General features: G+C 38.9%; 11 protein-coding genes and 2 non-coding genes across 13 annotated transcripts; 5 read left to right on the forward strand and 8 right to left on the reverse strand.

Moving 5' to 3' along the window:
- Nucleotides 1-20: 20 nt before the first annotated feature.
- WALSEDRAFT_61531 (CoA-transferase family III) lies at nt 21-1,480 on the reverse strand. The gene is made up of 4 exons (XM_006960572.1): nt 540-1,480; nt 410-494; nt 281-363; nt 21-234 (listed from the first exon to the last, which is right to left on the reverse strand). The coding sequence occupies exons 1-4, from the start codon at nt 1,430-1,432 to the stop codon at nt 108-110; spliced, it is 1,188 nt and encodes a 395-aa protein (XP_006960634.1). The 5' UTR covers nt 1,433-1,480; the 3' UTR covers nt 21-107.
- An 83-nt stretch (nt 1,481-1,563) lies between these two features.
- WALSEDRAFT_61532 (hypothetical protein) lies at nt 1,564-4,243 on the forward strand. Its single transcript, XM_006960573.1, has 3 exons — nt 1,564-2,078; nt 2,129-2,510; nt 2,564-4,243. The coding sequence occupies exons 2-3, from the start codon at nt 2,226-2,228 to the stop codon at nt 3,875-3,877; spliced, it is 1,599 nt and encodes a 532-aa protein (XP_006960635.1). The 5' UTR covers nt 1,564-2,078; nt 2,129-2,225; the 3' UTR covers nt 3,878-4,243.
- Nucleotides 4,244-4,658: 415 nt separating this feature from the next.
- WALSEDRAFT_58810 (hypothetical protein) lies at nt 4,659-6,591 on the reverse strand (the record flags this gene model as incomplete). Its single annotated transcript, XM_006960574.1, has 7 exons — nt 4,659-4,702; nt 4,752-5,650; nt 5,694-5,788; nt 5,833-5,965; nt 6,017-6,367; nt 6,423-6,485; nt 6,537-6,591. 6 exons carry the CDS (start codon nt 6,589-6,591, stop codon nt 5,559-5,561), a joined length of 789 nt encoding a protein of 262 aa, XP_006960636.1. The 3' UTR covers nt 4,659-4,702; nt 4,752-5,558.
- WALSEDRAFT_34131 (triosephosphate isomerase) lies at nt 4,663-5,549 on the forward strand. Its single transcript, XM_006960575.1, has 2 exons — nt 4,663-4,702; nt 4,752-5,549. The coding sequence occupies exons 1-2, from the start codon at nt 4,678-4,680 to the stop codon at nt 5,474-5,476; spliced, it is 750 nt and encodes a 249-aa protein (XP_006960637.1). The 5' UTR covers nt 4,663-4,677; the 3' UTR covers nt 5,477-5,549.
- Nucleotides 6,592-6,605: 14 nt separating the features above from the next.
- WALSEDRAFT_61534 (hypothetical protein) lies at nt 6,606-7,397 on the reverse strand. Its single transcript, XM_006960576.1, has 2 exons — nt 7,158-7,397; nt 6,606-7,110 (listed from the first exon to the last, which is right to left on the reverse strand). The coding sequence occupies exons 1-2, from the start codon at nt 7,383-7,385 to the stop codon at nt 6,712-6,714; spliced, it is 627 nt and encodes a 208-aa protein (XP_006960638.1). The 5' UTR covers nt 7,386-7,397; the 3' UTR covers nt 6,606-6,711.
- A 7-nt stretch (nt 7,398-7,404) lies between these two features.
- Nucleotides 7,405-12,774, reverse strand: WALSEDRAFT_61535 (hypothetical protein). Its single transcript, XM_006960577.1, has 15 exons — nt 12,719-12,774; nt 12,610-12,672; nt 12,417-12,516; nt 12,323-12,372; nt 11,825-12,275; nt 11,543-11,776; nt 11,329-11,494; nt 10,444-11,277; nt 10,309-10,399; nt 10,116-10,260; nt 9,770-10,067; nt 9,476-9,724; nt 8,063-9,427; nt 7,634-8,016; nt 7,405-7,584 (listed from the first exon to the last, which is right to left on the reverse strand). The coding sequence occupies exons 11-15, from the start codon at nt 9,833-9,835 to the stop codon at nt 7,434-7,436; spliced, it is 2,214 nt and encodes a 737-aa protein (XP_006960639.1). The 5' UTR covers nt 9,836-10,067; nt 10,116-10,260; nt 10,309-10,399; nt 10,444-11,277; nt 11,329-11,494; nt 11,543-11,776; nt 11,825-12,275; nt 12,323-12,372; nt 12,417-12,516; nt 12,610-12,672; nt 12,719-12,774; the 3' UTR covers nt 7,405-7,433.
- Nucleotides 9,565-11,260, forward strand: WALSEDRAFT_49219 (Frataxin). Its single transcript, XM_006960578.1, has 4 exons — nt 9,565-10,067; nt 10,116-10,260; nt 10,309-10,403; nt 10,448-11,260. The coding sequence occupies exons 1-4, from the start codon at nt 9,952-9,954 to the stop codon at nt 10,590-10,592; spliced, it is 501 nt and encodes a 166-aa protein (XP_006960640.1). The 5' UTR covers nt 9,565-9,951; the 3' UTR covers nt 10,593-11,260.
- On the reverse strand, nt 9,846-12,774 carry WALSEDRAFT_34133 (WD40 repeat-like protein; the record flags this gene model as incomplete). The annotated part of the gene is made up of 11 exons (XM_006960579.1): nt 9,846-10,067; nt 10,116-10,260; nt 10,309-10,403; nt 10,448-11,277; nt 11,329-11,494; nt 11,543-11,776; nt 11,825-12,275; nt 12,323-12,372; nt 12,417-12,516; nt 12,610-12,672; nt 12,719-12,774. The coding sequence occupies 8 exons, from the start codon at nt 12,772-12,774 to the stop codon at nt 10,664-10,666; spliced, it is 1,734 nt and encodes a 577-aa protein (XP_006960641.1). The 3' UTR covers nt 9,846-10,067; nt 10,116-10,260; nt 10,309-10,403; nt 10,448-10,663.
- Nucleotides 12,775-12,820: 46 nt separating this feature from the next.
- Nucleotides 12,821-13,865, forward strand: WALSEDRAFT_58813 (V-type ATPase; the record flags this gene model as incomplete). Its single annotated transcript, XM_006960580.1, has 9 exons — nt 12,821-12,862; nt 12,913-12,943; nt 12,987-13,069; nt 13,112-13,149; nt 13,196-13,214; nt 13,261-13,427; nt 13,471-13,507; nt 13,555-13,607; nt 13,654-13,865. 9 exons carry the CDS (start codon nt 12,821-12,823, stop codon nt 13,673-13,675), a joined length of 492 nt encoding a protein of 163 aa, XP_006960642.1. The 3' UTR covers nt 13,676-13,865.
- A 1,549-nt stretch (nt 13,866-15,414) lies between these two features.
- WALSEDRAFT_t97 lies at nt 15,415-15,495 on the reverse strand. Its single transcript has one exon. It is a non-coding gene; the product is annotated as a tRNA-Pro (tRNA).
- Nucleotides 15,496-16,201: 706 nt separating this feature from the next.
- Nucleotides 16,202-17,801, reverse strand: WALSEDRAFT_70705 (hypothetical protein; the record flags this gene model as incomplete). Its single annotated transcript, XM_006960581.1, has 1 exon — nt 16,202-17,801. Exon 1 carries the CDS (start codon nt 17,630-17,632, stop codon nt 16,202-16,204), a length of 1,431 nt encoding a protein of 476 aa, XP_006960643.1. The 5' UTR covers nt 17,633-17,801.
- A 2,105-nt stretch (nt 17,802-19,906) lies between these two features.
- Nucleotides 19,907-19,986, reverse strand: WALSEDRAFT_t96. Its single transcript has one exon. It is a non-coding gene; the product is annotated as a tRNA-Leu (tRNA).
- A 145-nt stretch (nt 19,987-20,131) lies between these two features.
- Nucleotides 20,132-20,644, forward strand: WALSEDRAFT_70706 (hypothetical protein; the record flags this gene model as incomplete). Its single annotated transcript, XM_006960582.1, has 1 exon — nt 20,132-20,644. A coding segment is annotated over one exon (513 nt), but the record flags the coding sequence as incomplete, so codon positions are not given.
- Nucleotides 20,645-20,662: the final 18 nt, after the last annotated feature.

The following is a 20,662-nucleotide window of genomic DNA, read 5'->3' on the forward strand; positions in this document are numbered from 1 at the left end:
TAGAACGAGAAAGATAATATAGACGGCATAGTTTATTCATTTATCATTCGTTATTCCTTCTTTACAATATTATCTGATCTTGGTATACTACCTATCACTTTTACAATTTACAATTTACTATCCCTTGGTGTAGCACTATTGTCTATAACTACACCCTCTTTCCTGAATTGTAGAAGCTCGTCATCCGTGTAGCCTTCCTCTCTGAGTACTTCATTTGTGTGTTGACCCAAGTATCTAGACTTTCATTGAGTTTTGTCTCGCTTCTTATATTCTAACTCACGGTGGTGGCTTTGTTATTTTAAGCTTCTCTCCAGAGTATCCGATAGCAGGTGCCGTCAACTTGACATTACCAATACGAGGATGCTTATGCTCATGTTAGTTTCTTTATCGCAGAAAGAACACAACTAACTTCAATTTCTGTGACAACATTCCTTGCCAAAGATTGCGGATGCTCGAATGTCCGTTGTATATTGTTGATTGGCCCGAATGAAAATCTGCGCTTCTTTGTCAAGAAAGTAAAATAAAACAGAAAAACATACCTGCTACCTTTAAACTTCTTCAACCAGTAGTCGATACTTTGTTTACTTAAAATGCAGTTGAGTTGACCAACAAGTTCGTCGCGATAATTAACGCGGCTAGCATTGGTTTTGTATCTCTCGTCAGAATTCCACTCATCCTTTCCGAGGACTTCTGCTAAGGAGACAAACTGTTTATCATTACCTGCACCGATCATAATGTAACCATCTGACGCGGTGAATGTCTGATATGGAACAATAGAAGGATGTGAAGTACCCTGTCTTTCAGCTTCCTTTCCAGATATCAAATAATTGGATGCTATGTTGGCTAAACTTGCAATTTGGCTTTCAAATAAACTGATATCGAGATGTGCGCCTTCACCCGTACGTAATTTGTTAAACAATGCAGCTAAGATCGCACCATGGGCATATAAACCAGTCGTTATATCTGTGATAGCAACACCAACTTTAACGGGATTGCCCTGCTTCTCACCTGTTATATGCATTAATCCAGCTTCCGCTTCAATTAAAACATCATAACCGGGTGCATTGGCGAATGGCCCGGTTTGACCGTACCCAGTGATTGAAGCGTAAATTATGGATGGATTTATAGATTTTATATCTTCATATCCCAAACCAAACTCTGATAACTTTCCAGGTAGATAATTTTCAACAAAGACATCAGCATCTTTTACTAGCTTTTTGATAATGGATTGTCCAGATTTATGTTTTAAATTTAAAGCTAAACTACGTTTGTTTCTATTTGTAGATAAAAAATAGGCTGATTCAGGTGGTAAATGCGGTGCAGCTGGGTTTGGTTTCAACTTGGCTGCAGGTGGTAGCCAAGAGCGTGTATCATCGCCCCTAGTTGGCTCTTCTATCTTTATAACGTTAGCGCCCATATCAGCTAATAGCATAGTAGATAATGGGCCAGCTAAGACTCTAGACAAATCGACTATTTTGATAGATTTCAAAGGCAGCATCGGTGTAATAAAGAAAGAAATGTAAATGTATGAATAAATTCTACATCTATAATAAAACTAGTGTCATTATAGAGAGAGTAACCTAAACAGTTGCTATACCAGACGAATGAGACGCAAAGGGGTGAAAAATATCCCAGCAGAACGCCAATTTTGACTGGATCGCTTCTAATAAGCTGATAACTAATCCAGTACGATAGAAGCTAGTCGGATATCAGCCTGTGGCGAGTTCTTTCAGCCACTCCAAGCGGGTGACTTATGAGCTTAATTTATAATGCATGCATGCACTATTTATTAAGGAAATATAAATCTTTTCACTTCTCACCTCGGATATCGCCGTCTGAGTCATCATCAACGTTCTAAGCCATCTTCGCGCAAATCTGTATCTTCACTCACAACCACCAACTAACAAGAAAAAATCTCTAGAAATTTATTGAATTTTAGTGTTTATTACTTAATTTACGCTAATCTTTAAATTTCTTATTAAATTCCTTATATTTCAGTCTATCAACGTAGATTTGTTATATCGGGTTCAATCCAGTTGTGAACACACAGTTTAAGCTTTTAAACAGTTTAATTTTACGTTAGTTTACTCATTTATACTTATTTCTCACTTATTGACGCGTTATTTAGTCACCAACAACAACACACCTTCATTGGTCGTAGTTTATCGTATATAGGTCAGACAGTTCAATAGCCTATATACTCACACTTAACAATCAGTCAACGCATGGTTCCGCTTGTTAACAGACGCGATGGGTTCACTCAACACCCAGTCGCAAACTATTCACACCCTTACCAAATTCCTTCACAATCATCAAGGCATTCACAAAAGCGTGCTATCGATCCTTTAATGGCACAAGCTATCGCGATGTTACCAAAGCCTCCAACTTACATTCCTTCATTAAAATGTACTTGGAGCAACAAATCATCGCCACTTGATGTTTATCAACAACAACAACAACAATCCATCTTACCACCTGCTGCTCCTCAATTCTACAATCCAGCTTTCTATGTGAGTTTTTTGCTTTAAAAAGTTGAGAAAATTTTGCTAACTAATTCTTAAAGCCAGTACCTGCACCTAACTCACAATGGGCTAGAGCTCCAGGCGCTGAACGTCGCTCAATTGATTTATCTACTTTACCACCACCACCTGTCGACTTGCAAGCTCAAGCTAACGCACAAGCTTTCATTAACCAACAACAAGCTATTGCTACAGCTAACGAGCAAGCTCAAGCGCAAGCTTTGGCACAACAACAACAACAACAATACTTTATGCCAAAACCTGAGCAACACCAACCAAAACAATCCGGCAAGCAACAAAATGCTGTCAACCTATCTGGATTCGCTAGTGAAGCAATCTGGGATTTGTGTTGGTCATCTTCACCTGCATTCGGTAACTTGAATGACAGTCAAGATGAGGATGTCGTTATGCAAACAGGTCAACCTGCGCATTATAGACAACCAAGTTGGTCAGTTTACGCGGGAGGTGAAGACATCTACGGTAGACCAAAGTTAGAACCAACAATTGAGTTTAGACGCTGGACGTATTCAATCTTGACTCAAACTGCTCTCTCAAAGCAGGCTCTCTTTTTAGCATTATTCTATGCTTCAAGATTGCCTATTCATTCAGCACCAAACGTCTTGCAATCAAGTCCAGATAGTGCACCTTACCGTCTCTTAACTATCGCTTTGGCATTGTCAAACAGATGGTTAGATGACAACACCTACACAAACAAAACCTGGTCAGAAGTTACAGGTTTAGGTTTGAAAGACATTGGTGCCTTAGATATGTGGGCATTAGTTGATCAATCACTTGATGTCAACGTATCCACAGATGAATGGACAAAATGGATGTACAGAATCAGAGCCAGAGAGGAGAAGGTTGAACAGGAGAGACGAGTATCTGGACGTCAAGAATCAACAGAGGTTAGTTACAATGAGCCAAGGATGGTAATCTCAGCTGTTGATGAATGCTTGAGAAATCAATTTCAAGCAGATTACAAACATGCGGTTGAATTCTCTTCAGCTGCTGTCGCAGCTAGACATCGTTACTCACCTATCGTTGACGTACCACTTGTTCCAGTTTACGATTGTCAAAATATTGACTTGGATCAAGATGGACCTTTACGTCAAGTTCATCATACTCAACCAAGGCCAAATCAAAATCAGAATTACATGAGTGTAGATGGTTACATCCCAATTACATCACAAAAGAATATGATGTATGAGGATGAAAGTTGGGGACGTATGGGTAACAGAAGAATGTCACAAGTACAACCTTCTCAACATCAATACTTTCAACAACAACCAACATTAGGAGGTGGATTAGGACTTGGTGGCTTTCAATTAGCAGATTATCGTCGCCAAGTAGTCGCTTAAACAACCTTTTTTACTAGTGATAGAATGAACAATCAATTTATTCAGTAATAATACTCCAAGAAAAAATTTGAAAATTAGTTAAAAAATCAACAAAAAAGAACAACTATTTTCAATAATTCAGTCACTTTAAAAATATTCACTTTGTTAAATAGAAATAGCGAGAAATTATCAAAGAAATCAACAGAAAAAAAAGGTGAAAAGCTAGAATAATCAAATAATAAATTTGGTGAATCTTTTATACTTTTATCATTAAGTTGATAATTTCAATTTATCTTTTTCGTTTCCTCGTTAAAGAAAATCTTAATAAATCACAACACACATCAATCTAAACTTGCTACTAGTTAGCAATTTTTTTTAGTTTCATATGAATAACGTACTTTATATGGAAAATATCATGACTGAATGTGCTAGCGTGTGTGTTTGTGTTTTCGGATATAAGTGATAATAAACGTTCAATGGTATTGATTACCGCAAATAAGCGTGCATGTGATAGATTGATAGTGATGTATTTATCAGATTTATCAAACTAGTTAATTAAATCTATACGTTTGTTATCCTTCTCCTTTCTTTGTTTAGTTTCTTGAATATCCGAGTCAAGATGTGATGATATACAAATTTTGGAGAAGACAAACGGAAGTGAAAGGTATAATGAAATGAATATATTAAAATATAATTTTAATTAACTCTTTTAAAGAGTTAAAGTCATAAAATACACGTCATCGGAGTTCCCGCCAGGTATTTTTAAGGTAACGTGCATTTAGAACTTGTTTAATAACAACGAAGAGCAAATAAAATAAAAAATGACTAGAACTTTCTTTGTAGGAGATAAGTATTCAGTTATTTAGCTAGATTTTTTAACTAACTCTTTATTCACGCAACACTAAAATGCAAGTTACACTCAAAAATCTCAATGAAGTCATTGAGACTCTCAACAAGGCAGATTTAGATAAGAACACTGAGAAGGTCTTGGCTGTACCTGCAATCTACCTTTCAGAAGCTAAGAACAGATTGAACCCAGATATCGCTGTCTCTGCACAAAACGTATACGGAAAGAACACTGGTGCTTTCACTGGTGAAATTGCACCAACCCAATTAAAGGACTTTGACGTAAAGTGGACACTCACCGGTCACTCTGAGCGTAGACACATCTTCAAGGAAAATGACGATGACGTCGCTCACAGAACCCAAGGTGCATTGAATGAAGGTGTTAACGTCATCTTCTGTATTGGTGAGAAGCTCGACGAGAGAGAGTCTGGTAAGACTAAGGAAGTCGTCGAACACCAATTGAACAGCCTCAAGAAGGATATTGGCAATGACTGGTCAAAGATCGTTATTGCATATGAACCTGTCTGGGCTATCGGTACTGGTAAGGTTGCAACACCAGAAATTGCACAAGAAGCACACGCTGATATTCGTCAATGGTTGAAGTCAAACCTCGGCCAAGACGCCGCTGACACTATTAGAGTTATCTACGGTGGTTCAGTTTCACATACCAACTGTGGTGATTTGTCCAAGCAACCTGACATTGATGGTTTCCTCGTCGGTGGTGCCTCAATCAAGCCTGAATTCGTTCAAATCATCAACTCTAACCGCAAGTAAAGAATTTCTAACGAATGATTTTAATAATTCACGTTTATATGTAAGAATTGCATGAATCCATTAGTAAATATGAGTAAATGTGTTAATCACTATCATCCACGAATTCCTCTGGGTATTCTTCTTCCTCGCTACCAACTTCTTCATCTGGATAGTCGTTAGTGTAGTAATCTTCTTCTATCGGATTGTCAGCTTGTGATTATGAAGAAAGACAACGCACCATTGCTATCCTCGTCAGCTTCATCTTGTATATCTGTGCTATCGCTCGAATAATCTTGGTCAAAGTTGAGCCCGAATTCGTCATAAAACCCAGTCCTAAAGTTTGTTAAAATAGCTAATAGTTTGAAAGAATAACCAACAATAAACCAATATTTGACATTATCTGTGTGTTATTCCTCAGATCAGCCTTGTCCCTGTAATAAACATCAAAGACATAATCATCGTCTTTGTCTGTCTCCGGAGTTGGACTTTCTGGTGTGACAGTTTCCTGCACTTAAGTTAATGCGTTAGTTTGAGGAGGTTCGAATAGTAATGATTACACACTTTTTAAGTAATCCTCCACAAGTTTCCTAAATTCGCGCATTTGTTCACTATCTTCATCATATGGATCGAATGACGCATCCTTTTTATCTGAACGGTTAACACTCTCATTCTTTGATTGTTCAACATCGATGAAGACATCTTTCTTATCATCATCCTCCGTAACGACATGATATCGTCTAGACGTCGTCGGTTTCGGTCTAATTTGACGTCCAAGCGACTGTTTATGCCGCCGTTCCGCATCTTCTTCCAAGTCATCTTCTGCTTTCCTCTTCAGTCTCGCTTGAAGTTCTTCTTTCGTTTCTGTGGACGTGAAAGTTGATTGTTCTACGGTTTCAGCTAATCTGAATAAACCTGTGTAGTATGTCAGTGGTTTGTATATATAGGCATACATTGATACTGAGCATACCTTGTCTCTGTCTCTTTTTACGCGGTTGTGGCTTCTTGCCTTCCGATTCATTCTCTTCTATTACTTCAAGTGGTTGGTAAGCTATTTATCGCTGTACTCTAGCAGATAACTCACATAAAGCATCCAATGGCTCTTGGTTGCGCTTTCTTTTTATACGCAAGTAGCTCATCGTCAATAATGAAGCGATAGATAAGCGAAGATCAATTATAAATGTAAAAATGTACTGAGTTGTACTAAAAGTACTACAGTTCAAATCATTTTATTCTATTTCATCTGAATCTAGGCGCATTTACTCAGATTCTGTCTTCTCTTTGACTTCTTCCTTCTTTTCCTCTACTTTTTCTTTTGCTTCCTCTGCGCCTTCCTTGACGTTCTCTTTGGCTGTTTCTGCGCCCTCCTTGACGTTCTCCTTTACGTCTTCAGACTTGTCTTCTGCCTTTTGAGCGACTTCTGAGGTTTTCTCCTCTGCCTTTTCAGCTGCACCTTCTGAGGTCTCCTTTACGCTTTCCTTAGCATCGTCTACCTTCTCTTCTGCCTTTTCTGTGACTTCCTCCTTCTTTTCTGAGGCTTTTTCGGATGCGTCATCGACCTTCTCTTCGGCAGCTTCCTTTACGTCCTCTGCCTTTTCTTCAGTAGCCTCCTTAGCTTCACTGGATTCCTCCTTGACTTCTTCCTTGGTTTCTTCTGCCTAATTTCTATAAGTTGATAGAAAGATCATAGAAGGGCACTACTAACCTTCTCAGAGGCGTGTTCAACAGCGTGACCATGTCCGTGCTCTTCACTTCCTGGTGAGGTCAAGTAGATTGCACCACCAATGGTAACCAATGCTGATGCTGCCATCCAAACTTTATCACTTTCCTTGTTGAATACAGGTAAAGGCTTTTGTACGCGTCCAGAAGATGCAGATGCGTATCTTCTAACTGATCTGCTGATTTGTGTACCAATTCTTACTCTAGAGAACATGATTGCAAGTTTAAAAGAATAACGGCGTAATTCGCTATAAATATTAATTTACAATAACTTCGTCCAATCAAATTCTAAATAAAATTTCTTGAATTTTTCAACCATTTTCTCCTTATCTTGCTTATGTAGCTTCTTTGGACGACGCCATAGACGTGGTTCTAATTCTAACACATTACCAATTACTTCTGCAGCGAAATATCTAAAATATCATTAACTAAAAACTATTCAAATATGAAATACCAACTTACTTTGGAAATGATTGTGAATTATCCATGTATTTAGCTTCGGAATCATCCTCCTCATTTGCCTTATCAACACCTTCAATTACATGACCAAATCCTGCATTCCCTTTGTAGTTCCAAAGGATAGCAAAGTATGGTAAATTTGGCACCAAAGCTCTTCTAAATTCCCTCTCTGAGAAATCAATTAGCTTCTTATGTTGTGTCCATTCAGATTCAATGCTTAATATACTTTCATGGAAGTATCCCGGTAAGACTTCAAATATATCAACTGGTACTGGTACTGCTTCAATAACTGTGTGTAGTTGCGCCTTGACGCTCATTACAGTTTCGTAGAAAACCACACCACGGTTCTGACTAGCGAAAGCTTGCATTAAGCACTTCATGTAGTTCTGTTTTCTATTAGGTCTGGAAACGTAACTCTCAAATGACACCCACTCTGATTTCTTCCCAAACATCGTCATCAGCTTCGAGCGTACTGAGGCAGTGTTGTATTGGAACAATTATGCAATGACCATTTACTAATTGCTCAGTCTCAGGCAATGCAAGATAAACTCTCGTGCCGCTTGAGATGATAGTACCGCAACGTGGAGGAAGATCACCATCATCACCAAAGCAAAATCTACAACTATCCAAAACTCTCTTCGTCCTCTTAAAATCTCCGATAGCAAATTGACGCTTTTGGCTATCAGATTTCATCTTCTTTCTCGCATACTTTGCTGCATTGTCGTCAACCTGATCCGTATCGCCATGTTCGTATAAATGATCAGTAGTTATTGCGTTTGCGAATTCTGCATCATAGTTCTTCTGATCTGCTGATCCACCGGCGAATCTCTCCTGTCTTACTAATTCTGCCAATGATTGATCATCGTCATCTATATTATATCTCGTAATTTCACCCGTACGTTCATCTATTGATTCTTGATTCTTGATCTTCTTTCTTTTATTTCCTGTTGGGAGAGATTCATCTTTCCTACCCTGACCAACATCGTATAATCTACCATGTCCATCTAAAGTGGGTAACACTTCAATCTTAGTCTTTTGTCGATCTTCTACTGGTTCTAAACCAGTTTTATCACGTAAATCAACATTCATTAATCCATGTCCAACATCACCCCCAGTTTGGATGAATTGTTTTGATTTTTCCATTTCAATCTCATATTCTTTTTCTAAATCTTTAAGATTTGGTTTATTCATTAGACGAGCTTTCATTATTTGTGCTTGTAATTTATTAAGTGAATCAGGTGATTTCGGTCTACCAACTGATGGTTTTGATGATGTTGGTGTAAATACTTTTGGTACTGTTGGCGTAGATGGTTTAGATTCGCCTTTCAAATCGTTAATCCTATCAGCTTGTTTGGGTGGCTGAGTGGAACGTGTAGGAGTGCGTGTATCTGAAGGACGTTTAAATGACGCTCTTGATGATGGTCGACTACTTCCATAATCACTAGTCGCTGGTGAGGTATACATATTCCTAGGGGAGTTGTTTGGTCTTGGTGAACCTCTATATGAGCTGCCACCACTTTCACGTCTATTGAAACGCTTAGAATCTCTCTCATCTAATATCCTTCGCTCCTCTTGAGCATCTCTCCAGGCATCAATTGATCCAAAGCGGTCTACACCGAGTTCATCGACGTGTTTGCCCTCCTCCTCTGCGTGTTCGTAACATCTCTTCAATTTCATCATTCTCCAGCTACTACCGGCGTCACCAGCTCTTGCTGTCTTTTTTGTCTCATCTTTGTAGCTATCAACATGTACGCCTTGTTTGAACTGTTGGTTAATTTCTTTGCTACTAACTTGTAACTAGATTTATTGTTAGGAGGTATTTTGATAAGGTGAGAAAACACCCACTTTGTTTGGATCTGGTTTGTTATCTTCCTTCTTTGGCTTGGCTGTACCCATTTTAGAGCTGAAGAAGTCTTCATTGATTAAGCTGCCTGCTACACCTGGGGGTGCACCTTCTGTAACTTCATCTGTGTAATCTGATGGATAAGGTAACGAAGTTGGATCAATTCTAGATGGTAATTCTGCATTATTTGTGCTATTTACGTTACTCTTCAAATTTAAATCAGATTTTGTAGGAATGTTAGTAACAGATGGCTAGTATGATATTAGTATGATATATACAATATAATATACACTCACGTTCGTTCCACTGAGGTTATCATCGAAATATTCCTGTCTGGGTGGATCGTCGTCGTGTATCTCCATACTATCTTTCAGAGATGATGATGTTTGTTATTCAAGTGATATATTTCAGATTATTTTAGAGAATATCTATAACTATTAGCTGATATTAAGTATCTCTTCATTTAAATACGATCATCATGTTTACGAGGAGATTATTACTGGGATTATCTACAAGAGCAACTAGAGCATCTATACCAAATAAAAGCATTTACAAACCAACAGATTTGAGATCATACGCTCAACAGACATCAACGTAACAAATTACTTTGATAGCGTAGAAGATGAACTGACTTTTGCACAGAAGCAGCAACGCCGTCGATAATATGGACATGCACACCTTCCACAAACTCAGCGATAAAGTTTTCGATTCTCTCACAGAAGCACTCGAGTCTGAGCTCGAAGAGGGTGCTTTCGATGTAGCAGAGACATCAGAAGTTGATTACAGCGTGAGTGATTCGTTACTGATTAACAATAGTCTCACTATCACACGACAGTCAGGCGTCCTAACCTTATCGCTTGATAAGTACGGTACATACGTAATCAACAAACAACCACCAACAAGACAGATATGGGTGTCTTCTCCATTCAGGTGGGTGTATACTCCCTATTAATTTCATCTAATAACCCACTCAGTGGCCCACGTAGATACGAGTATGACATTAAACTAAACACCTGGTTAGACGTAAGGGATGGTTCCTCATTAAATCAAATGCTAGACGAGGAACTATCACCAATATTCAACAAGCAACTGGAAGTAGGTCTTGGTTGGATGGAATGATTTGTACATTTGAGTTATATATAATACAAGAAATCTATTTATGCCATGCTAGTCATTAACTCGATGTCTCTTTAAACAGGATATGCTTCGTCAATATCAATCGATTCCTCAGATCCGTCTGAGCTAATCTCATCCTCATTATTAGTAATGACGATCGGTCCATCACTGTCGTCATCGTCAGTTTCATCTTCATGCCCATCACCAAAGCTGTTGTCTCTCGCAAATCTCATCATCACATCAGCGACGTCATCTTCATCTATATCATCGTGTTCATCGACCTCTTCATCCTCCTCATCATTGCTATCTGGCTCATTCCAAATGTCGACTTCCTGATCTCTTCTAAGTAAACTATCGAAAAAGTTTAAAGTGAGTGGGTCTTCTTCTACAGTACCCTCCTCATTCTCGTATGGTGACGTAAGTAAAGCCATCAAGAAATCTCTTCTTGAGCTCCGCGTTTCGTTGCCCATTTTTCTGCTCTTTGGAGTTTCTTTCGCTTCTAGATTGTTTGTGAACGGCGTAGGTGTGTGCATTTTTATTATCTTCTCTACACCTGATGTTGCTACCAATGGTAATGTAGGATGGATCATTGCTGAATTCACTATACTTGCATGACCTTCTAGTCTAAAGGCTGGTCGGTTGACTATAGTCGGTATACATACATCTTCGTCTTTCGATTTAGAGAATACTAGATACGTTGTTAAATAATATGATTAGCAAGAATCGATGATCCACTCACCCGAACGATACTGACCAAAAGAACCATTCTCGAAGCCTTCAAGTAAGCTTTCGTTAGAAACCTCTCTGCGTCCTTCCAATAATCTGGATATTGGAGGTATCTTCCAAACGTAGCCTCTGAAATCATCTGAGCCGGTAGCAAAGTAGTCACCCTCAAATGAACAGTGCTTGGGTGATTCTATTAGTTGTTATCATAGAAAAGGATAATCACCTACCTTGGTTGTGCACGACGTGCTATAAGTACGTTCACCTGGTGATACTCTTGCACCATAGGGCAAGTAATCTCCTGTCAATACAGCAAGAGGATCGGATTTGTTAAGTGAGTAAATAGTTGGAAAGGAGTGCTGGTAAATAACGCCAAATAGATCACCTGTGTTATTGAATGAAATAGAAGAAGAGTCCAGCTTTACTCGTTTAGACGCATGTGTGTTTGTTAATTGGGCGTTATACTTTTTTGCTATTTCAGAAATATGAACAAGATATATAAGAGGACATACCTGCATCACTGACATGTCATCCACGAATGGATCAACAGATTCGGAGAACGATCCACTAGTGATGTTGTATCCCGTAAACCCTTTCCTGATGTCATTCAAGTAGACACCGCCGCGACTATCGCAACATCCGAACAAATGTTCAGAGACAGGATGCCATTTGACATCCCTCCATTCAGCTGTGGTGTGAAAATGACCAACATTGTCGTAATTGCTAACGCGTTCGTCTGTGATATGCAGTTCATCGTCTGACGACGCGCTTAGGATCAAAGAGGAGTGTATCGGATGTGCTGATATTTGCGATATTGACGAAGCATGACTCGTTTGTCTAACGTCTGGGGGTGAAGTTGGTAGATCTTCTAGCTTGTCTTTATATACAGGACTTTTCATCCCGAAAACATCCTTCGTTTGACTTTGTAGATCGTACTTGTAGATAACTGCATCGTTACTTCCACTTTAGGTACCAATGAGGACATGACTATGTTAAGTTTATACACATACCAGTAAAGCGTGTCATCCTGGCAATTGAACTCCAAAGTGAAGATATTTTTCTGTTTTAGATGTCAGTCTCGTCCTTTGAAAGAGAAAGACTAACGGTAGGTCCACTAAATGCATGTATTGGTGTAGCACCGTCAAAATCCCGGAAAAGATCCCAAAGATAGACCGTAGTGCAATCTCCGCCTGACGCCATAATTCTGAGATTAGGATGTGAGAAGGGGTATCTAGTGGAAGCTGAAGATATACCTAGTAAATTGTTAGAGTATGATAATAAAGAATAAGGACTTCACCTGTTACCGTTTGTCTTTGAGAACGTCACTGCGTTGACACAGCCAGTATGTGCTTTAAACGAGCTTATAAGGTAAATGAGTGCTTCCTTATAGAAATAGACAGACTCACTTTGAATATGGCAGTCCATTCTTATAGAAATCTGAATTTCTATATGGCAATCTCATCGCTGTTTCTCTACAACTATCTTATCTTCATTCTTCCACCATCAAAATGTCAGACCAATGTCCAGTTTTCGCACACTTTCTGGGTTTCGTATGTCCTCTAGTTTGCTATAGGATATCAGTATCTAATCATACGCTCAGGGTGGTGTAGCATCAGCTATGATCTTATCGAGTGCGTATACTCTCAATTAGATACCAACAATTGACAATTTTAGCAATCGGTGCTGCATACGGCACAGCTAAATCAGGCGTCGGTATCTCTGGTTTGGCTACATTTAAACCTGAATTAGTTATGAAAGTGAGTATCTGCGTATGGACAATTAATCAGCTAACTCCTTAGTCTCTTATACCAATTATTATGAGTGGTATCCTAGCCGTGTGAGTATATTGTCATTATTATCACCCAACTCATTCCTTTATCAAGATACGGTCTGGTTGTATCAGTATGTCAACAATTCGAGGAAGCCACACTTTCTGATAACTTATAAGGTTCTTATTGCCGGTAGTCTCAGTCCGAGCGAACCATACTCGCTCTTCGCTGGTTGTACACACCTTGCGGCTGGATTAGCATGTGGTGGTTCAGGTTTGGCCGCTGGTTTGGCGATTGGAAAGGCTGGTGATGCCTTCGTTAGAGCATATGTCTATCAAAGCAGAGTGTATGTTGAATCAAACGGAGTAGACCTGCCTTACAAAATACAGATTCGTTGGAATGCTTCTCACCTTGATTTTTGCAGAAGTAGGGGTGGTTTATACATCAGTAACAAAATTCTAACGACATTACAGGTATTGGGATTATATGGATTGATTGTAGCCCTGATATTGAACACGAGGATAAGGTGAGTTTGGTAGTAGATATTAGCAGTACACACTGACACCGTATAGTGGGGATGAATGTAGTGCATAATGATACGATACATAATACGTTTTCTTAATAGATGAGATGTTTACCAATATTGCAAATGTGCAAAAGAGAACGTGAGAAGCATTAAGAGGGCGCAATAACTAATACACGCCATTGTTCCGCTCACTGTGAGAATTGCAATATCGTAATATGCGCGAAAACAGACTGTCTATCAACTACAGTACATCCTATATTCTGCGGACCATAAGTATTTGCAAGACGCTTCCTGAGCTAACTAGAGGTTGACGGCGTCCTCATTGAACTTACGCGTATCTAGTAAAGTCAGTGATATGTCTCAAAATATGAATTCTTTACGCACTAGTGCAAGATTGAAGGAGTTAGAAGGTACTTCAGTAAAGATGTTATATGCCATTTATTGTCGAAAAGTATTCATCTGAATTTAGCTGTCTTGATGATAAGATAATATTTTATCGATTTTCTCTGGTGATGATTTGTGGTCAAGTTCTTTCCTCAATCTCTTCTGTCGCCCAAAATGATGTGCTAACGCGATGGCCCCGTAGCATGATGATTGTAAAAGCTGTGGAGGTTTCTGGACGTATACAACGGCAATGTTACTCTCGCAATCTCTTGACTCTTCTGTTTTGTTATTCTTGAAACAACCAAAAATGCTAGGCAACTGATGGTTTCACTATTTGGGGGCAGCCAGGTATAATAGAATGTTGTTTTGAGCCTTGTAACAGTATTAATCGCCAAAAAAGGGTCACCACTGAATACAACCATCTGCTGTTGCAGTACTACAATATAAAGACACGCACCATTGTCACCAAAGTAGTGTTTTGATGACTACTTCATGTATGTATTTTATAATAAACGCTAATTGCCATCAATATGGTAATCTTTACATCCCAAAAGCTTGATAGTGGTATTGCACGAATCTAATTATGCATCGTTAACTTCAAATTCATACCAATATTCCAATCAACTGAGAATTAAACAAGTGTATAGTAGACAATTAGAGAAGCTAAGAGTGTAAGAATAGTTTTGGTCCCAGTTGTCATCGTTTCTTTCTTCTGCTCGTTCTATTATCCCTAGGATGAAAACCTACTACATATATGAGCTTGTATGAAGCTGTTAAGGAAATCGTATATTTTTATCACAGAAAGCAACTCTAGTTACGATTTATCCATTATTATTGATTTATGTATTGGGGATACGGGCAGTCACGTCATTGTTGTGTTGTCTAACACATTGATATGAATTAAGTAGAAAGAGATAACCATATGTATTTGATAGCATATAGTTTCAAATTTGTCTGTAATTCGTCCTATATCTTCTCTTCTACCTTTAAGACCTAGATACTCCTTGCTTAGCTTAAACAACGCACAACTCCAGAATGTGCCGATGAGGATGAGGTACTATGGAGAGGATACAATCACTGCAAATAGATAACATACGTATAAGATGAATTTTCAACAGAGAGTCTTCTATGTATCGCAACTACTACTAATATACACATTTTCAAGTATAACTAAGAATAAATCCGTACCACTCACGCGAAATAGGTATTTATTGTCAATGTAACACATTCAGATCTACATGATGTGATATAAAGATATACTTTGAAGGAGTATTGGCATAAATTTCGTTACTTCTGTAAACGTTTACGTGCGTTACTGCTCATTAAATGATAACTAACGCTTTACTTATACTTTACTTACTCGCATAAAAAAGTGTTGGTTCTGTTAAATCCCCCCAAAAAAATCATATGGAAAAAATATAATGGGCTCGACAGGGATTTGAACCCTGGACCTCTCGCAAGCTGGTAACCCAAAGCGAGAATCATACCCCTAGACCATCGAGCCGCGATTCTAGTTCTTGTATGCCTACAGATAAGTATGCAAATTCCAATCAATGCGGAAAATTTTCATCGTAAAAATTTTCGAAATATATAAAAGTAATTGATTTACTCAAATAACAGGATACGTGGTCAAGATGGCAGTACCTTGGACAGTAATATTTATACGTAGAAGACACATGCTCACTAGAACCATGTTAGGTAGCAGCAATAGAGGACTAAGAAACAGAAGAAACAAAATGATGGTTCTCAGTATGCTGCTAAGTATATGAAGTGGTAAAAGTGGATTTATCGAAACCACAACCTGCCATTATCGAATCTTCGTCAAGGGGATCTCCTCCGAACGTCGCGGAGCATGAGCCTCATCGAAGGGCTACTTTGAGGCAGGAAGCTGCTGGGCAGATGTCTCCGCTGTCTCAGTAGTAGGGATGAGGCTGGAGGTGCCTTCCTTTGCCTTGAGGTGGTCATAGCGAGAATGACATGTGTTGACACTAACGTCCGTGGCGCTAGGGCGAGTGGATAAGCTGCATCTTGTGTATGTTGTTAGGATCCAGATACTGGGGCTGAGCATAGACTCAACTAATGATGAGGTACAGTCAATCGATCGAAAAATACATGGAAAGAATGGAAGTAACAAAGGATAATGAAACATTGTAAAGTATATAAAGAAATATTATATACTAAGAACAATAATCTATAGAGTCTATTCACCTCTAAGGAACCAACTTATGTAAGTGACAAATCTTAATCTTAAAAAGACCATCTGTAACAGGTATTTTGAAAAGTGGATGAAGTTTGGCATTGAGGAGAAGGCCGAAATTCAAATTAGGAGCAAATAAAACAGAGAGCTTATTACGACTAAAACTACTGACAGAAATGAGAGTGTTAAGAGAGTCTTTCACGAAGTACGCGTCGTTGAGTTCCATTGTTTTAATAGATTTGCCTACTGCATATTGGAACCTTACCTTACCGATACCAGTAGCCTGGATTATTGAGCCATTGATACCCCGAATGCTTTTGGGAGGAATGGTGATGAAATCCACAAATAGGTCGCGACGGCCAGTGATGTGTAAAGAGACACCTGTAGAGAAGATTGCAGACTCGGGATCATGAGACGTACCAGTAGTATGATTAAGAGCTTCAGGGATTTCTGGAGAGTTAGTATCAGGATCGAGAAGATCTTGAAGAGCTCGACTAGAGCGACAGGCATCGGAGGAGTGGTTGACCTTTTTCACACCGCGAAGGAGACAGAAGTTGCATTTGGCAGAAGATTGGAAGTCAGAGGAAGAAGTAGAGGACTGAGAATTGCGAGCATCTTTGTGATAAGTGTTGTAAAGCCTGATAAGTTCGTCCATTAAATTTTGTGGTGAGTTCGTCTCACTGCATAGATGCTGAGCAATTTCGACCGAGTCGGACATTTCTTTGGGCATCGCGAGAAGAACAGTACATCTCAATATGTCAACTGGCATGAGACGGTAGGGTTCGGGGTCACGAATCTTCGCCCATATTCCTTTCATCTCAGCAAAAAATTTGGTGAGGTCGGTGCCATATGTGAATTTCATGCCCATGAGATAGCGTAAATTGTGGTTCACGGCGACATGGTCAATGTTTTCGTATTTAAAGGTGGTATGGTTGGAAATTTCATGTGGTTTGTGTATGTGAAAATCTTCAGCCTGTAAGTCTTTTGGAATGGATTCATGGGAGTGAGAAATGAGTGAGTCATCCTCCTGGTATCTGGATGCGATATATTTGAAGATTTCATGTGGTTTGTTTAAGTGAAGAATGTCGACTTGTAAATCTTCCGGAATTGAATCACGAAGGTGTTCAGAAAGTATAAGGAAACGACGATAGTATTCAGATAGTTGCTTGTCGCTGAGATTGGATTTCAATCGACGTTCCATGAGCTCTTTCTCAGGTTCGGTAACGCAAGATTTAGGAAGGACTGAGAACTCGAAATAGTTTATCTCCTCTTCATTAGGAAGATTCCTTACGTCAGTATAATTTGGGTTATCCCATTCTTCGAGGGAGGCAGGGTTGCTCTCATCGACATCTCCGTCAAGGATGCTGCGGTATTTGTAGGTATGAGCGAAGTAAAAAAGTTGCTTTTCCCATATGCGATAGTTTTTATAGTCCAAAACGATCATATTGAGTTAGTCGACTAACTGATAAACCAGTGCGGACTAACGTGTTTAGAGCTAATAACTTGTGAACCAGAAATACCTAATGTCTTAGACCGGGAAGACAAATTAGGCGGTACAGAGATATTTATATGTAGATATTAAAAATTGGCTGTTGTTTTACGCGTAATATATTATGAGACGTATTGGTCACTGTAGTAGATCAAATTTGAGAAGCGTAAGAGGGTAAGAGGTGAGAGGTGAAGGAAAATATTGGGAGGGAAAGATATTGTCTATGAGGTAAAATATTCGAAATTGACTTACAGACTACATTTAGCTGCGTCGGACTGTGTTGCCATTTTATTCAATGCCACTAAGATTTGCTCTGATTAACATTGGTTTATGTAGGCCTATCAACATTTATGCAATTTTACATCAAGCATAAAAATTTTCGTTACGAAAAAGCTAGGGACCACAGCTGACTTCACATTGAAAGGTGCTTCCTCGGACCAGAGGCGTAGATACTGAATGCTATGAGACCTATTTGAGAGCAGTAATCTCAAACCTTTAGACTTCAGGACCGACACCTCGAAAGTGTCGGCAGGAGTCCAACAACTGTGAAAGGGCCAGGATTATCAGCAGACTGCCATGATGACAAGGTGTCTTGCATTTAACTACAGACGGTCCTCTTCAAACTAATTAATTTATACAAAGGTTGGCTTTGGCGTATGATAAGATTTTTACATGTATTGTTTGTTTGGGGGTGAGAATAATGGTAGAATGGCACTAAAGAGGAATTCAACCAAGGCTGACGTTCAGTTTGTATTAGGACCAGTGCTCAGCAGCATTCAAGTTCTACAAGCCCTTTGTGAGCTTTAAAAACCACAACTGATCATACACGCAAGATATTCCTCTAGTTCGGCCTAACCGAGAAGAATTAAGGAAACGAAATCTCCGAAACATATTATGACATTTGTTAACTAACGCCTGCATCGAATTCAACATCCCATACAGAGTTGTATAATATAAGGGGTATTGGTAAACGTAGCCAAACTTTGTATCGTCTAAACAATATATACCTCTATTTCGTTATCGTCAGACGAGACTTTCAGTCAGGTAACTGTTGTCGGAATACAAATACAGACATTGAACATACGGAATCAATCATTTCGTAGGTGCTAATGTGGCACAGCAATCGTAAAAATACCTTTCATACTTTTAATTAATTTTCAGTACACATTTAGGTGATTAATTGTGGGGAGCTGAACAAGACTTTTGGATACACAAATACACATAACGAAATGCAAGAAACTGTATCACATTTATTATTCTGTTTAAGCGCCGTTTTTATCGCTTTACAGATTCTAGTCTGCGCCTATTTGGGAAGTGTAGATCAAATTGCAAATTGATCTTTCTGCATGTTGCTTACTCTGATGTTTTATTTATTATTTCTCTAGTTATCGAACAACTGACAAGAACAACAGAAATAGTGACAACGACGAATTTTTGACAACAGAGAACAAGAGCATCGTAATAATATATCATATCTACCTACTTGATAACACTAGATCAATGAAAAGTAGAGAACCCATTAACATATATGAAATAACGGGGTCGTAGCGTCATGTATAAGGTCAAATCTGTTGTGTAGAAAATCCCACATTATCGAGTCAATAACGAGAGTAAAGAGGCTCATGTTCATCAAATCCGAAAATTATTTTACTTAGCTTCAGCTTTTAGTTTGTTTGGTTAGGTTAGCAGTGGAAGTCGTATCAAATGTAACTACCATGGGATGCTATGATGATTGTAATTATACCAAATGAGTAAGCTATTTTGTAAAGTATTAATACGTGCTTACATGTTTACAAGGGATAATTTTTACTCAGATAATCAAGTATTAACATTTTCAACAAACAATACATTGTTCTATATGTATATTGTCGGAGTGTATCTGACATAAAATGACTTTTAAAGTGATCCTCATAGTCTATTATATGTTGATATTTATAAAACATTCTCACACTTCAGCGTAGACATCGAAGTCGTCATCGGTACAATCTAAACTGCTATGTAGACTACACATAAAGTCGATCGATAAACTAACCTAAACATATAGACATGAAAATGAAAGCTGTTAAATCATATATGTAAAAGAAATTTGTAAAGTCTACCATCGACTCATTTTTTTCTCCATAATCATCAATATGTTATCTGTCCTTAATCTAAGGACTTACAATGATTTTATAGAATAGAAAAATATGGGTGTACAAAATAGTTGCTGCTCACAAGCAGCAAAAGATGTGACAGGAGTGGGATTCGAACCCACGCCCTTTCGGACTAGATCCTTAGTCTAGCGCCTTAGACCGCTCGGCCATCCTGCCTATATCAATGCACAATTATGTAAGGAAGTGTAGGCCTAACATCAAGCTTCGGTCCGAAAATTCCGATGATAATAATGGAGAAGAGGGATGGACGATCATCATCGAAAATCGGCAGATTTGCCGGAGGGGCATAAAAACCCTCCCAATGAATCCGCAAGCGCCGAATTCACAGGTGAGCACCTTTTTAAACGATATATCGTTCGATTTCGGTGCTGCTGACGCGCGAGGAAATCTCGACGCGTCGCAACACGGGAGGAGACAGAGTCAAAGACTCAATACTAATTTAAATAAGAGGCGCAGAACCGATAATGAAAGTTACGGAACGCGTAGTTTTGATATATTCCCGCTCATTGAGCAAATCAACAAATCGGTGACCCAAATTGTTGAAAAGAGGGAACAAGGGAATGATAATACCCTCAAAGAGATGGCTAACTCTCTTAAAGAGATAACCAACTCTCTCACCGTGATGGATAAATCCCACCGCGAGAGAGTCGACAGACTTGAGCAGGAATTGAGGGAAATAAAGGAGCAAAGGGCAACCCCCAGCCACTTACCAGCAGTACCCTCATACGACCAAAAGGCAGCGCAAGGACCCCAAATGGTACCGTCGAAGAAAGCGATTACGCTCACACTCCACCAAACCGACCCTACCAAACCTGTCCTAAGCGAAAATGAA

The sequence above is a fragment of the Wallemia mellicola genome (genome assembly GCF_000263375.1).
Source record: "Wallemia mellicola CBS 633.66 unplaced genomic scaffold WALSEscaffold_30, whole genome shotgun sequence".
NCBI classification, from domain to species: Eukaryota; Fungi; Basidiomycota; class Wallemiomycetes; order Wallemiales; family Wallemiaceae; genus Wallemia; species Wallemia mellicola.

Excerpts from the sequence above, each read along its gene's own strand:
- WALSEDRAFT_61531 (XM_006960572.1), bottom strand. The coding sequence starts at position 1,432 with ATGCTATTAGCTGATATGGGCGCTAACGTTATAAAGATAGAAGAGCCA. Across the intron at positions 495-539 it reads AAGAAGTTTAAAGGTAGCAG|ATTTTCATTCGGGCCAATCA; the intron begins GTATGTTTTTCT and ends AAAGAAGCGCAG. Across the intron at positions 364-409 it reads ATGTTGTCACAGAAATTGAA|CATCCTCGTATTGGTAATGT; the intron begins GTTAGTTGTGTT and ends CATGAGCATAAG.
- WALSEDRAFT_61532 (XM_006960573.1), top strand. The coding sequence starts at position 2,226 with ATGGTTCCGCTTGTTAACAGACGCGATGGGTTCACTCAACACCCAGTC. Across the intron at positions 2,511-2,563 it reads TCTACAATCCAGCTTTCTAT|CCAGTACCTGCACCTAACTC; the intron begins GTGAGTTTTTTG and ends TAATTCTTAAAG.
- WALSEDRAFT_34131 (XM_006960575.1), top strand. The coding sequence starts at position 4,678 with ATGACTAGAACTTTCTTTGTAGGAG. Across the intron at positions 4,703-4,751 it reads TAGAACTTTCTTTGTAGGAG|GCAACACTAAAATGCAAGTT; the intron begins ATAAGTATTCAG and ends CTCTTTATTCAC.
- WALSEDRAFT_61534 (XM_006960576.1), bottom strand. The coding sequence starts at position 7,385 with ATGTTCTCTAGAGTAAGAATTGGTACACAAATCAGCAGATCAGTTAGA. Across the intron at positions 7,111-7,157 it reads TTGAACACGCCTCTGAGAAG|GCAGAAGAAACCAAGGAAGA; the intron begins GTTAGTAGTGCC and ends TATAGAAATTAG.
- WALSEDRAFT_61535 (XM_006960577.1), bottom strand. The coding sequence starts at position 9,835 with ATGGAGATACACGACGACGATCCACCCAGACAGGAATATTTCGATGAT. Across the intron at positions 8,017-8,062 it reads ATGTTTGGGAAGAAATCAGA|AACTACATGAAGTGCTTAAT; the intron begins GTGGGTGTCATT and ends AATAGAAAACAG. Across the intron at positions 7,585-7,633 it reads AATTCACAATCATTTCCAAA|ATATTTCGCTGCAGAAGTAA; the intron begins GTAAGTTGGTAT and ends ATGATATTTTAG.
- WALSEDRAFT_49219 (XM_006960578.1), top strand. The coding sequence starts at position 9,952 with ATGTTTACGAGGAGATTATTACTGGGATTATCTACAAGAGCAACTAGA. Across the intron at positions 10,068-10,115 it reads TACGCTCAACAGACATCAAC|AAGCAGCAACGCCGTCGATA; the intron begins GTAACAAATTAC and ends ACTTTTGCACAG. Across the intron at positions 10,261-10,308 it reads CATCAGAAGTTGATTACAGC|TCAGGCGTCCTAACCTTATC; the intron begins GTGAGTGATTCG and ends ATCACACGACAG.